General features: G+C 36.2%; 1 protein-coding gene across 1 annotated transcript in view; it reads right to left on the bottom strand.

Annotated features, from left to right (window-relative positions):
• ASB3 (ankyrin repeat and SOCS box containing 3) overlaps positions 1-14501 on the bottom strand; it is a 91384-nt gene that overhangs the window by 62844 nt on the left and 14039 nt on the right. Inside the window, exon 3 of the mRNA XM_012649842.1 lies at positions 279-485. Coding sequence (XP_012505296.1) covers positions 279-485 — 207 coding nt within the window. The remainder of the gene's footprint in view (positions 1-278; positions 486-14501) is intronic.

Below are 14501 nucleotides of genomic sequence, written 5' to 3'. Positions count from 1 at the left end.
ATCCTTATAAAATCCTGCAAAGTTAGTTTGTTAATCCAAGCACTAAGGAACTACCAGAAGTTCCAAACACACTTTTATAAATAAAATAAGCCATTGCTCTTTATCAACTCATATCCCAAATATTCTGATGGCTTCTTAACTATGCTATGAACATTTGAAAAATTTAGATAATCCCTATAGCCCAAAGCTGCTATAACTACTACAGCAGTTGGCTTACTCAGAATGATCATTAGCATTTAGACTGCCTTTTCTGTACTGCACTAACCATCATAAATCACAGGCAAGTAGGAAGCAAAAACTGTATAGAACTGTCATTTTAAAAGGGTAAAACACACAATTTACATGGAAATGAATAATAAATTCAGAGGTTACCTGAAAAGCAGCCTGGTGCAAGGAGTTCCAGCCACACATAGAATGGGATCCATTAACATTTGCTCCGTGTCGAAGCAGCAGCCTTAACACATCTATCTGTGCATTTTCAACAGCTGCAATACAGCAGTCAGAAAAATTATTGTTAGCAAAAAGACATGTTTGTAGGACTGGATGCTTTAGTGATGTTCTCTTCACTTATTCACCTCAGAACGCACAATGCTGTGATCACTCCTAAACATTTATCACAACTATCTTAGCATAAACATATTAAAATATACCTAATCCTTTCTGTGCACACACAAAAGTATTTTCAATAGTATATTAAAAGACACACAAGAGGCCAGGCGCAGTGGCTCAAGCCTGTAATCCTAGCAACTTCAGGAGGCTGAGGTCGGAGGATTGCTTGAGGCCAGGAGTTCGAGACCAACCTGAGCAACATAGAGAGACTCTGTCTCTACAGAAAATTTAAAATTACATGGGCATGGTGCATGCACATGTAGTCCCAGCTACTCAGGCAGCTGAGGCAGAAGGATCACTTGAACCCACGAGTTTGAGGTTGCAGTGAACTAGGATGATGCCACTGTACTCTAGCCTGGAACAACAGAGTGAGACCCTATCTCTCGCCCCGCCAAAAAAGGGCAAACAGGAGTTGGAAGCAAGAACCAAACATTTATTCTCTTATGATGGAGACAGTATGGTTCTAGTTTGTTAAAAACGAAATGGGAGGTGATAGAGTGGACAGTTCAGAATAAATAGTTCCAGAGTAAGTAAGTAGATGAGAGAGAAAGAGAGAAAAAAAGAAAAAAAAAAAGAATAAATAGTTCCAGTTTGGAAAAACAATCTCAAAAGGATTGAAAGGTTTGTTATCATTACTATTTGATCACAAATAACAAGAGTCACTGACAAAGTGAAAGAGCAAATTCTGCACCTTACATACTTTTTACCATTATAAACAATACTCATTGTTTAAGAATGTTCTTATAACCACCAATGAAAACACAGTAAACCTTGCTTTTGAACTAAAAGGGGACTTCAGATAAACCAAAGAGTGTTATTAAAGAAATGCATATTACTTAAGTACAGTAACTGGAACTAATGACTCCCAAGTTGCTGCTAAAGTAGCTCCTCTGGGCAGGGCTCAGTGGCTCATGGCTGTAATCCCAGCACTCTGGGAGGCCCAGGCAGGAGGACTACTTGAGCCCAGGAGTTTGTGACCAGCCTGAGCAATGTAGTAAGACCTCATCTCTACAAAAAAAACAGAAAAAATTAGCCAGGCATGGTGGCGCACACTTGTAGTCACAGCTACAGTCAAGCAGGAGGATTGACTGAGCCCAGGAGTTTGAGATTGCAATGAGCTATCATGACACTACTGTACTATAGCCTGGGACAAAGCAAGACTCTGTCTCAATCAATCAATCAAATAAAGTAGATCCTCTGAAGTAATAGTTTGTATGCCTATAGATACCTAAAAATCATGTGTTCCCTTTTAATATTATAATTTCACCAAATTATTCCACTTTCCTTTACATATGAAATTTAACATTAGGACAAGATATGCTTAGTCTAATACCTTGTACATTTAACAGTTTATAAATCCTACCTAGTGAAGTCAAGTATAGGTGCAATGTATCTAGAGAACATGTTATTAAGTTGATATAAAAAATAAGTGAGACTAAACTTTCAGGATGTATCTACCACAAAACTTTGCTATGAAGGTGGCAGTAATTCTGGAGGAGTATAAGCACAGAGGTAATGAAAAACAGAATGCCAGAATAGAACTACTACTATAGTGCTACATAAATTAAGTACACACACACACAGGCAGCAAGTAAGGTATGCTGTCAATGTTGTAGGTGTGAGACTACTGAATAACTTCTTTAAATTGTTAAGTTTGGAGAAATAGTAGCATCTGTAAGGAAGACAGTTGAGATGTGTAGAAGAAGGTCTGGCTTCATGTGCTTAGATACGGGAAAGGAGATTTAAAAAACAAATAAGACTTTTTTTTTTTCCATTTCAAGCATACAGTTATTCTGTATCTCCTACCAGAGAAGGAGGTAGGAAGTGGGAATCAACAATTCTCGGTCACAAAATCCGAAAGGCACTAAACATGTGGATGATGGGTCACACTTGAAAAATGCTAATATAGATGAAACAATGGGGAATATCAAAATCCTTAAAAGTATAAAATAAGAAATGATAAATATGCTTATTTTTATTGAAATTGAGTAACATGCTATCGATATTCTACTAGTCTTGTATATTAAATTTATACTAAAGCTTACTTCTCCCATAAGGACTCCCAGAAGTTCTTTAATCAAAAAGTCTCACATCCTGAAAGGTTTCAGAACCATAACCAATTACTGTAATGGTACCACTGAGGTAGAAATTTAACATAACTTATTTCTAAGTTAATATTCAAGAACATTTTACCAAAGAAAGAACAACAGTTTCTCAAGCTCGGTTATTTTTCTATAATCAATTTAAAGTCAATCTAATTTTGGGTGGAGGTCATGACAGAAAAGGAAGAAAATCTGTTTCGTATCCAATTCATGCATCATTAGCAGTTGACTGCTGGCAAAAATCACTCTACAGCAAGACTCTGAGTTGAAGATCAGCAGGTTGTCAGTGGTGATATATGAAACAGAGTGAAAATAAGTTTATTTTCCATCAGTTAGGCTGACCTTATAAAACTGAAAGTCAAAAAAATTTGTTTTGATTATTCAGTACAGTCTAAAACTACACTCCCCAACCCCTGGGCCGCAGCCCGGTACCGGTCAGGCATCAACAGGCCACACATCACCACCTGAGCTCTGTACCCCCACACAAACGTCCCCCATCCATGGTTCAAAAATTGTCTTCCACAAAACTTAAGAACTGGGCCACACAGCAGGAGGTGAGCTTTGTCTGTATTTACAGCTGCTCCCCAATTCGTGCAGCATTACCACCTGAGCTCCATCTCCCCCAGCCTCCTCCCCTATGTCCAAAAATTGTCTTCCATGAAACCAGTCTCTGGTGCCAAAAAGGTTGGGGACTGCTGGTATAAAAGATAGAGAAATTATTTTCCCTTTTAATATCATAAATACATTAAGATATCTGATTTCTACATCTCTACTGAAATTTCCCAATGGCAAAAGTGAAACTTTACACATGAGCAAGTAGTATTTTCACAGCTTGTGCTAATTATTTAAAAATACCTTCTACAGATACTTTCTCAATCCTCCTGTGAAAACCAAGTATAAGAACATGTTTAGAAACCACCAAGCATCTAAAATAGACTCTGCAATCTTTTCCAGAAACAGAGTTAACCACTCAAGTATCTATAAACATTGAATACTTTTGTATTCTATGAGAATAGTGGGAACAAAGATGAGGAGGGAAGGATGGAGAAGGATGCCAAAGTACTAAGATAGTGCTTCTACTTCTAGTGTTATCTAGATGTAGACAGAAATGATAAACATGTCAGCAAAAGCAATTTAACCCTTCCCAATTGAATCGATATTAACTTGACAGGAATGAACTACACAATAGTATTTTACATTGTATTCCGTGTAGAAACTTGATTTATTTATTCTTTTTTTCTTATCTCACAAGAAGCAGCAGACTTCCTCCTTTTAGGAGTTTCACCTGTGTTCTACCTGCCAATTCCATACCTTCTCCACTCCTGAGTTTGCTCCTTATATTGTCTCCTCTCCAATTTCTCTGATCCTCTCTTCTCTATTGGGCTTTACTGTTCAACCTGCAAACTGGTTTAGGTTTTCCTTTCTCTAAAAATAAAACGAACAAGCAAACAAATCTTCCTGACTCCTGCTATCAATATGCTATTTTCTCTCCCTTTCTTTTTTACCACTAAACTTTCCCAAAGACTACTTTTCTTGAGTCTACATTCAATCATTCCATTTTTCCACAAATCATGCATTCATTCATTCAATAAATATTTTTTTTTTTTTGAGACAGAGTCTCGCTTTGTTGCCCGGGCTAGAGTGAGTGCCGTGGCGTCAGCCTAGCTCACAGCAACCTCAAACTCCTGGGCTCAAGCAATCCTTCTGCCTCAGCCTCCCGAGTAGCTGGGACCACAGGCATGCGCCACCATGCCTGGGTGATTTTTTCTATATATATATTTTTAGTTGTCCAGATCATTTCTTTCTATTTTTCAGTAGAGACGGGGTCTCACTCTTGCTCAGGCTGGTCTCGAACTCCTGACCTTGAGTGATCCACCCGCCTCGGCCTCCCAGAGTGCTAGGATTACAGGAGTGAGCCACCGCGCCCGGCCTCATTCATTCAATAAATATTTATTGAGTACCTATAAGGTACCCAGCAACATTCTAGGTACTAGAGATACAGAAGTGAATGACAGTCAAAAATTCCTGCCCTCATGGACCTCACAATCACTCATGCAAATTCCACTGCCATATTCATCTGAAGCTACTCCCTTGACAATCATCATCAAATTCAATGGTATCTTCTCAGCCTTCACCCACCCTATTCAGTTTCTACTGCCTCTGACATTAAAATTCTCCATATTTCTCGGCTATTAACTTTCCTCGGCGTTGTAGTTTTACAACAACAACAACAACAAAAAAAAATACAAAGGAAATTTCCAGTTTCTGGTTCTGCATATAAGAACTTTTGAAGTTGCCACTTCATCCTAACAAGTAAAACGCTGAACAGACTAGAAAACAAAAAACTGCTCTTGAATCCCTAAGATTCAAGACACCGTTGCCCTCAAAAATGGAGAGACAGGCAGGTGAATACAGGAAGTTACTGTTTACCAAAGTAGAGACTTATTAATACAAGAGGAAACCACCAGGGAACCAGCGCTAGAGTAGGAAAACCTGAACTGCAATTGATGAATTGCTAAAAGCTCAGGCAGACAAGTCTGAGAGTGAAAAACTCCAGGGGGTTCCAGTCAAAAGGGGGTCCCACACTTTTGTGAGTTTTATCTCCAGGAGCTTAAACAGGTTCTCACAGTAAATAAAGAAAAATCCTGTCATGCTTCCGACAGGGTGAGGGGAAAAGAAGCTATTTTGAAATATGCCAGAGCACTTTAACTTTATTCTTCTTAACAAGACCTGCTCTAAGGAGAAACTATTAGGTCATTAAATGTTAAATATCCAATTTTGAATCAAAAGTGTAGTTTATTATATCTCAAATAAGAGGCAATACAATTAATGAAAGTATGTGCCTCAACTATCAACACAGTTTTGTCACCTTAATGGTAGCTTGTTTATGCCAGCAGCAAAGAAGCCTGGAGAGTGAGTAGCAATGAAATTGCGAAAGGCATTTTCCACAGCTTGTTGAAAATATTTTTCCTTGCAAGAAGTGGTCCAAAGCCTGGAAGAAGTGGTAGTCAGTTGGTGCAAAATCTGGTGAATACGGTGTCTAACGGATTTCCAAGTCCAGCCTATGTAGTTTGAACGGCATTGTTTGTATGACATGTGGTTGGCCACTGTCTTGCAAGAGGATTGGCCTGTCTCTATTGACCAATCTTGGCTGCTTAATCATAACATCTTCATCATTTCATCCACTGGTTGCAGCAGACATTCACTGTAATTGACTGACCAGGTTTCATGAAACTGTAGTGGATAATACCAGCACTGGACCACCAAACAGACACCATTAGCTTTTCTTGATGAATATTTGGTTTTAGACTGTGTTTTGGCACTTCATCTTTATCCAATCCTTGTGCTGAACACTTGGAATTGTCAAATAGAATCCATTTTTCATCACACATAACAATACAGTGTAGAAATGGTTCGCCTTTATGTCATGGCAGCAAAGAAAGGCAAGCTTCGAGACCGCTTCTCTTCTGATGCTAGTTTAATTCATGCAGAACTCTTCTATCCACCTTCTTTACCTTGCCGATTTGTTTCAAACGGTCCAATATTGTTGGAATAGTAACATCAAACCTTCCTGCTAATTCACGGGTAGATTGAGTTGGATTCGCTTCCACTATAGCTTTCAGCTCATCATTATCCACCTTGGTCTCAGATTTCCCATGTGATTCATTTTCAAGATTAAAATCATCAGAACTTCTCAAACATGAATTTTTTACTTACCCATGGTTTCACAAAAATAGCTCTAAAAAAAAATTTGAAAGATAACCACAAGCCAAAACATGCATTTGAAAGACTGAGGATGTACCTTCAGCATGAAGAGAAAGAAAAACCCAATTCCATCCCACTCTACTCATGTGGTCCCATATAAAGGGGTGGAGGGAGACTGAGGAAAAACTTGTGAAGTTCACTGTCCAGAGGCACAGGCTCGGGAAACCAGACCTGATCATAGCACTGCAGAATGTGTCCCCTCCCCAACACTTCACCACCACATTAATAAAGGCCTGTTTACAGCAGTTCCATTTACCTGGTACATCATGTTCAGCTATTAAGAAAAAATTACAAGGCAAAAAACTAAAACTTACTAAAAGGCAAAAAACACAATTTGAATGACTGAGAATTTCCCCAAACTAAATTAACATCAGACACCAAACCACAAATCCAAGAAGCTCAGAGAACACCAAGCAAGTGCAAAAAAAAAACAAAACACAAAAACACTGTACCTAGGCATATCATTTTCAAGCTACAGAAAATAAAAAAGAAAATGAAAATAGTCTGGGCACGGTGGCTCACAAGACTGTAATTCTAGCACTTTGGGAGGCTGAAGTGGGAGGATCACTTGAGCTTAAGAGTTCTAGACCAGCCTGAGCAACAGCAAGACCTTGTCTCTACTAAAAATAGAAAAATGTGGTAGGCACCTACAGTCCCAACTACTTGGGAGGCTGAGGCAGGAGGATCACTTGAGCCTAGGAGTTTGAGGTTGCTGTGAGCTTGGCTGACACAACTGCACTCTAGCCTGGGCAACAAAGTGAGACTCTGACATACATAAATACATACATACATAAATAAATTAATTAATTAATTAAATTAAAAACAAACTAAAAGAAGCCAGAGGAAAAAAAACAGCTTACCTATGGAGAAACAAATATAAGAATTACATCTGAGTTCTGAGAAACCATACAAGCAAGAAAAGACTGAAAGAAAAAACCCACCACCAATCCAGACTTCTGAACCCTATGAAATCACCCTTCAAAAGTGACAGAGAAATATTTTCTCAGACAAACAAAAATTAAGAGAATTCATTGGCAGGAGACCTGCCCTGTAAGAAACATTAAAATAAGTTTTTTACAGAGACAGAAAATAACGTAGGTCAAAACTTGGATCTTCAAAAAGAAAGGAAGAGCTTTGAAGAAGGAATAAATAAAGGTAAAATAAAAATTTTTCTTATTCTTAATGGATCTAACAGATAATTTGTTCAAAATAATAATAGCAACAATATATTTGATTATGTATGTTTATATATAAATGAAATGAATAACAGCAATGATACACGACACGGGAGGAAAGAATTAGGATCAATTTGTTACTGTAAGGTACTCACATTACCTGAGAAAAGGTATACTATTATTTGAAAATGAATCTGAATTACTTGTAAATGTATATTGCAAACTCTAGGACAACCACTAAAAAAAAGGAAAAAAAGAAGTATAATTGATTCCTCCTAATCCAAACAAAGATCCCTTTACACTCAGTGTTCAGATTTTCCATACTTTTCCATGATCCAATCTCAGAATACTCTATTAGAAATTAAATTTTATTCACCTAAATTTGGAATGTACAATTATAACTTAAGTATATGTGTTTACAGCCAATGTCAATCATAACTGAATATCCTAGAAACCTAACAGTATGTTTTATGGCAAAAAAATCCCTCAGCAACTTAATCATATGGTAAGGCTGAAGAATTGTTTACTGTTAACTGAAGGGATATCATTATTAATCTTGAATAAGTATACCATGCCTGTGTATTTATATACAGTTTAGGCACTAGCCTGTCTTTTCTTTTCCTCAATAATATAATAATATAAACTTTTTTAAACTTAGAAAGTATTTCCACAATTCAAGTGATTCTGAGAAAAAAAAAAAGCCATTTCTGTATATTATGAAATAAAACAAATTTCCACATAATACTAGAATGACCATATATATGAAAAGTATCCTACAGAATATTCTGAAGAAAAAGAAAGGACCAAAAAAGGAGTAGTAGAAGGAAATGATGACCAGGACCAGGTGTTTCAGCAGCATGGAACTGTGAGTCTCCTTATATTGTTGTATACTATATCAGCAGTAACAACATCATGTCTCCCAATCAGAATCTTCAAGTAACGTTCACAAATAAGTATCCATAACAACCTGTGCACAAGATGGCATCTGGAGAACAAAGGAAAATTGACTCAACTCTTGTAAATTACATTCTTTTAGGACACCATTATTAATCCTGGCAGATGCTTAAAAGATCTATTGGCCATTTATTCATCTAATACTTTATTCTAGAATCAATATATAAACAGGTAATAAACATTACATAAGGAAGAATTGATAAAGCACTTTATTTTTTTTTTTGGAGACAGAGTCTCACTCTGTAGCCCAGGCTGGAGTACAGTGGAGTCATCCTAGCTCACTACAACCTTAAACTCCTGGGTTCAAGCAATCCTCCTGTCTCAGCCTCCTGAGTAGCTTGGACTATAGGCATATACTACCACATCCGGCTAATTTTTGTATTTCTCGTAGAGATAGGGTCTTGCTATGTTGCTCAGGCTAGTCTTGAACTCCTGGCCTCAAGCAATCCTCCCATCCTGGCCTTCCAAAGTGCTAGGATTATAAGCATGAGCCACCATGCTCAGCAATAAAGCACTATATTAAAAGAGACATAAGGACGGATCCATTAATTATATTACAAAGACCGTATTTGGATCTTGATTTCAACAAATTGAAATATATACATACACATATATGATAATCAGGGAAATTTTAACACTAACTGGATATTTGGTAGTATTAATAAATCATTATTTTTAGATATAATAATAGTATTTTTTTAAGTTTCTTTATCCTTTTGAGATATGTACACAAATATTTTCATTCTAAATTATTCAATGAATGGAATTTTCATTTAAAATAATGAGGTGGGGACAGTGAGTAGGGCTATAACTAAAACAAGACTGGCCCTGAGTTAATAACTATTGAAGTTCAGTGTTAGGTACATGGCAATTTATCATATTTTCTCTGTGCTTTTGTGTATGTTTGAAATTGTCCATGAAGTTTAAGAAGAAGAAAAAAAAACTGCCATAAATTCTAAAGGGAAGTTCAAAATGAGAATTTCCAAAACACTTTGAGTATTTAAAATACTCCTAATGTGCATATAGTATATCCTGAATTTTTAAAAACACATCAGAATAAAAATCTAACTGAACACTGTCCTATTTATTCAATCATATTAAAGTCACATTTTGTAAATTAATTGGAAAATGCTTTAAAACCTAAAGAAACAGGGAAAGGAAGAAGAGACAAGGAATAGATGAATCTAGAGCAGAATAGTAACAGTAACTACACAGAAGTAACCTTCAAACACTTTGTGCCTCTTATGGCATTTATTATAGCCTACCTTGAATTCTGGTTATTATAATATCCTCAATTAAATGGTAAGCCCTTGATATCAGGAACTAAGTCTAATAGTGTAAAAGCCTGATAACCACCTAATCAACGAAGGATAATGAGGGAAACTCAGCTGAGACTTCTACCATCCTACTGATAAGCAAAACTGGTTGGCTACGCTGGTGTTTCTTTGCTGCCTCACCTCTCTGTGTGGTATTCACCTAGAACCACATGCTAGGGCAAAGGAGACAAATGTTTCAAAAGAAAAAAGACTGTTGTTCAGTTAAAGATGTATGAAGAGCTGTACTCATTAGTTGCTATCTAGAACTGCACTCTCCAATACAGAAGCCACTAGCCCACATGTGGCATTTTACATTTAAATTAATTAAAATTGAATAAAATTAAAATTTGAGTTCCTCAATTAAACTAGCCAAATTTCAAGTGTTCAAGAACCACATGTGTTTGGGGGGGGCGGGGCAAGGGCAACATACGGAACCTAAATATCTGTACCCCCACAACATGCTGAAATAAAAAAAAAAAAAAAGAGCCACATGTGGGCTAGTGACTATCAAAATGAACAACACAGATATAGGACATTTCCAAGTTCTGTTGGATAACACTAGTCTAGAGCTTAGAACTTAACTGAATTGGAATTTAATCCAGAATATTAGGCATACCTATCTCCAAGGTACCTGCCTGGCATTGGAAACAGGGAGTCAGGCCATTAGTTGTTCCTATGTCTTGGGGGTTAGTGTTCAAAGAAAGAGAGGAAATTTGTAATTCTAGAACCTAAAAAAGTGGTGTGGGTTCCTAGATAGAAAAAGAAAGTAGAATCACAATATTGGGAATTAAACTGGCATCCAATAAAGACCAGAACCCATGGATAAAGAATAAGGATGAAATAAAAGACCCCACTTTGGAAGGCAGAGCTCAAAGTGTCTGGGGTCACAGAGAGATAGGAGAAAGACTTTACTCTCTTCAAACCAAAGAGGTGTTGTCTGTAAGGTTCCAGGTGAGAGAGGAGAGAAAAAACAGAAGCTTTGAGGGTAGGAACACCACCCCTCCCACAACAGGTCATATTATAGTACTGAAGAAATCTTTAAGTGTAAAAGTTTAAGAAAGCAAGAATAACATGAGAACATCATTTCCTGCAATAATTTCTAGGGAGACATTTTATATTTTTAAAGAAACAAGTTTTTCCATTTCCTAAATTAGAAAAAGAAAAAAGCAAAAAGAAGTAATCTGGGAAAACATATCCTGAATAAGAAAACATTTTTGAAAAAAAAAAAAAAATCGAGAAACTAAAAGCAGCCTTTGACCCCACACAAAACTTTTGCCCCAAATCAAAATTCAGCTGGTCTAGCACACTGGTCTAGAGCTTAGAATTTAACTGAATTGGAATTTAATCCAAAATACTAGGCATACCTATCTCCAAGAGACATGCCTGGCATTGGAAACAGGGAATCAGGCCATTAGTTGTGGTTTCTACGTCCTGGGGTGAGCGTTCAAAGAGAGAGAGGAAATGTAAAATTCTAGAACCTAAAAAAATTGTATACAACACATTGAGTACAGTCACAAGCCCCACATGAAGACTTCATGAAGGCAAGAACTCAAAATGGGATTTTCATCTGGGAGAAATATGGCAGATCTATACATATGTGCAAGTACTAAATCTAACTAGAGACAGTAAACAATGATCATTGTTTAATACAGCATTCCTCAAAAAATGTTTTTAAAAGAGGGACATTTTTATAATATAATTATCCTACTGAATGCTCCTTTGGGAAAATGCTTAATGTGACTATATGTACCAGGGAATTACTATAGTTAAGTACTGTACCAAATGCAAATCACACTGAGGTGAGTTTTATATCCATAAGCTAGAAAATATACTCTTTTATTTTAAGGCTCAGATTTTGACAGTAATTCTAAGAAACACCATGGCCAGTGAGGCTGTAAACAGTTTAACCACAGGCTTTCCATCCCCTACAGTTATAGCTGCAGGTTAGCAATTTCTGAGAGTCTCGAAGATCGCCTATATATTCCATTAGTACATTTAAATTCAATATGAATTCTTAACTGTACCTATGCTTTTTGGAGTTCTACAGGTACTCTAATCTCCATTATGCATTTCATTTTTCTATACAATTCAACAGTAAAATAATTTTTCCATTGTATATCTAGTTTACGTAAAACTTTTTCCCCACCTCTTTTATGAAGCAAAAAAGAATGTTCATAAGGCATTTATCCACTGCAGTATTTCTCTGGTCCTGTGTTTACACTGACATCTGGTGGCACTAGGAAAGAAACTCTACTGCAAGGACAAGGAATTATTTTTTCAGTGTTGTTAGTTTATTCTATGTATCTTCAACTTCATGTTTTTCCAAGATTTTACCTATACCCAAGACAGAACTACTAAAGTACCATCCTACCTCCAATTGATAGCATACATTAAGCTGCACCCTTCACTCTGGCAATGTGACTGGCAAGAATATAGAATCTTCCATTATTTCAAGAATGTCACTAGTTAAGTAAGTATTAATTAGTAAATTAGTATTAACTTCATAACTAAAACTTATAATCAGAATGGTTATAAAGTGAGGTTTTCCCATCAAGAATAGATACATAATTTCAAACCACTCTATAAAGTAAAATGTTTACAAGTAAAAATGCTTATGTTACAATCCCTGAGGAAGATGATTAATCTTTTAGTTGAAAAATCTAAAAATAACCCCAAAAATAAAATTTAATTAACATAATATATATTAAGATACATGAAAGTGAAACCTCAAAATTCTTAGCACCTCAAAAAAATAGCCTTATGAATGATCATTTACCCATGAAGACACTATGAAAAGTGAAATACATGATGGTTTGTTCAATTTGGAATATATTAGCAGAGTCAGAGTTAAAGGATATGCCACGTAAGCTAAAGTAAGACACATCTGACAGGTAAATATTGAAATAGGCAGCCTCCCATAACACTGTTTATAAAGCACCTTGTTCTTATTAAGCATTATTGCTATGTTTAACATTGAAGGTTATACAAAATAAGCAGACTCAGAAGAACAAAAAATGAAAAACAATCCATCAAAAGCCAAAAGTGCATGCTGTGCAGTTCCCATAGAAACTGTTCTATGAAATCATATTGGGTTGGATTTGCGCTTGCAATTTATCAATGTTTTTTATATATAATACAGTAAGAAAAGCTATTGCCTAAATAATTATTAGCTGGATTTTCACTTGGAATCCATTATAATTATAAATAAGGTTATTTTTATTTCCAACGCACTTTTACAAACCTATCCTTAGAAAGTTTGTTGTGTATGTGTATATAGAGCAAGGGGAAGGGAAAGGGAGCGGGGAGAGGAGAAGACAAGGGTAGAGAAAATAAAAAAGGGAGCAGAAACCTTGTTAAATATAAACTCTATAGCGTGTGTTAGCAAAAAGATGTTCTAGAAGGACAACATTTGTGTAGAAAGATGAAGAGATGCTCCCCTGAATTACCCCTTTCTCATGGGTTTTCTCATTTTGATTCTTACTGTCATCAAGTTAAAGAGTTTCCTTCCAAAGCTCATCTTTATTAAAATGTTGGTGAGCTCTGTAGGGAAGATATTTCCATTACAAATGGTGTAGTAGATTTTCTAACTTTCTACAGTTAGCCCTAAGTTTAATTATAATTATATCCAACACACACTGATGTCAATGACTTTGCCAGTTGCCTGGGAAGTTTCCATAGTTCTGTACGCATTTTCTATCCCTTAATCCTCTGGTTTCTCTGGTTTTATATTCTATAGCCTCTAGCAACAGACTAGGTAGTAACCGAGCCATCAGGACAGACCCTACAACATGCAAGGGAGTGTAACTTCCCTTTGGAGAGGAGAACAAAATACACCAAACAACATACTCAAAATGTTCAGTTTTGGAAGATAATTCTACAGATGGGAAAGGAAGCTATACTAGATGGGCAGTCCCCCTTTCTCACTTTAAATCCAGCTGGTCCAGCTACTCTTCCTCATCTAGAGATTATTATCTGTAGTTTGATGCAAACCTTGAAGTAATCTGGATTTTGTTTTAATAAAAGAATCTCTTCCATTAAAAACTGAAGCATAGATCACTATACAGCTATTTAAAAGAGATAGAAAGATACAGGTAACCAAGGTACATTGCTCAAGTTTGTCATATTATTTATGGGGCAGAGACGACACTGGAGCCCAGAAAACCTAACTAAACAATCACATATCTATTCTTCCATACTATCCTCTTATAAAAGCTAAGGCTATACTTTTCCCTTTCTTTTCCTTTTTTAAAACATTCTACATACCTCCTTCTAACAAGGACCTAATGCAGTTGACACAGTACTTGAGCATGTAAAAGTACCACATGTGGCCCTTCTCCTTGGGCTTAAACCACTTGCTATTAGCCAACACAAAGCATAATTAGAATGGTAAATTTGCTGCCAAAGAAACTAAATAAATCCTATTACTAAAAATAAATTATTTAAAGTTATTCACTGGTTTGAATTAATCTTAGCAACTCCTTCTTTATTAACATAAAAAATTGCAAGTTAACTATATCCTAAAATACACTCTGCATCTCTAATTTTCTTCAAATACTTATATAAGTAGGCACAATACTGAA

This window comes from Propithecus coquereli, unplaced genomic scaffold (assembly GCF_000956105.1).
Source record: "Propithecus coquereli isolate 6110/MARCELLA unplaced genomic scaffold, Pcoq_1.0 Scaffold305, whole genome shotgun sequence".
Classification (NCBI taxonomy): domain Eukaryota; kingdom Metazoa; phylum Chordata; class Mammalia; order Primates; family Indriidae; genus Propithecus; species Propithecus coquereli.
This window is presented reverse-complemented; position numbering and strand designations above follow the sequence as displayed.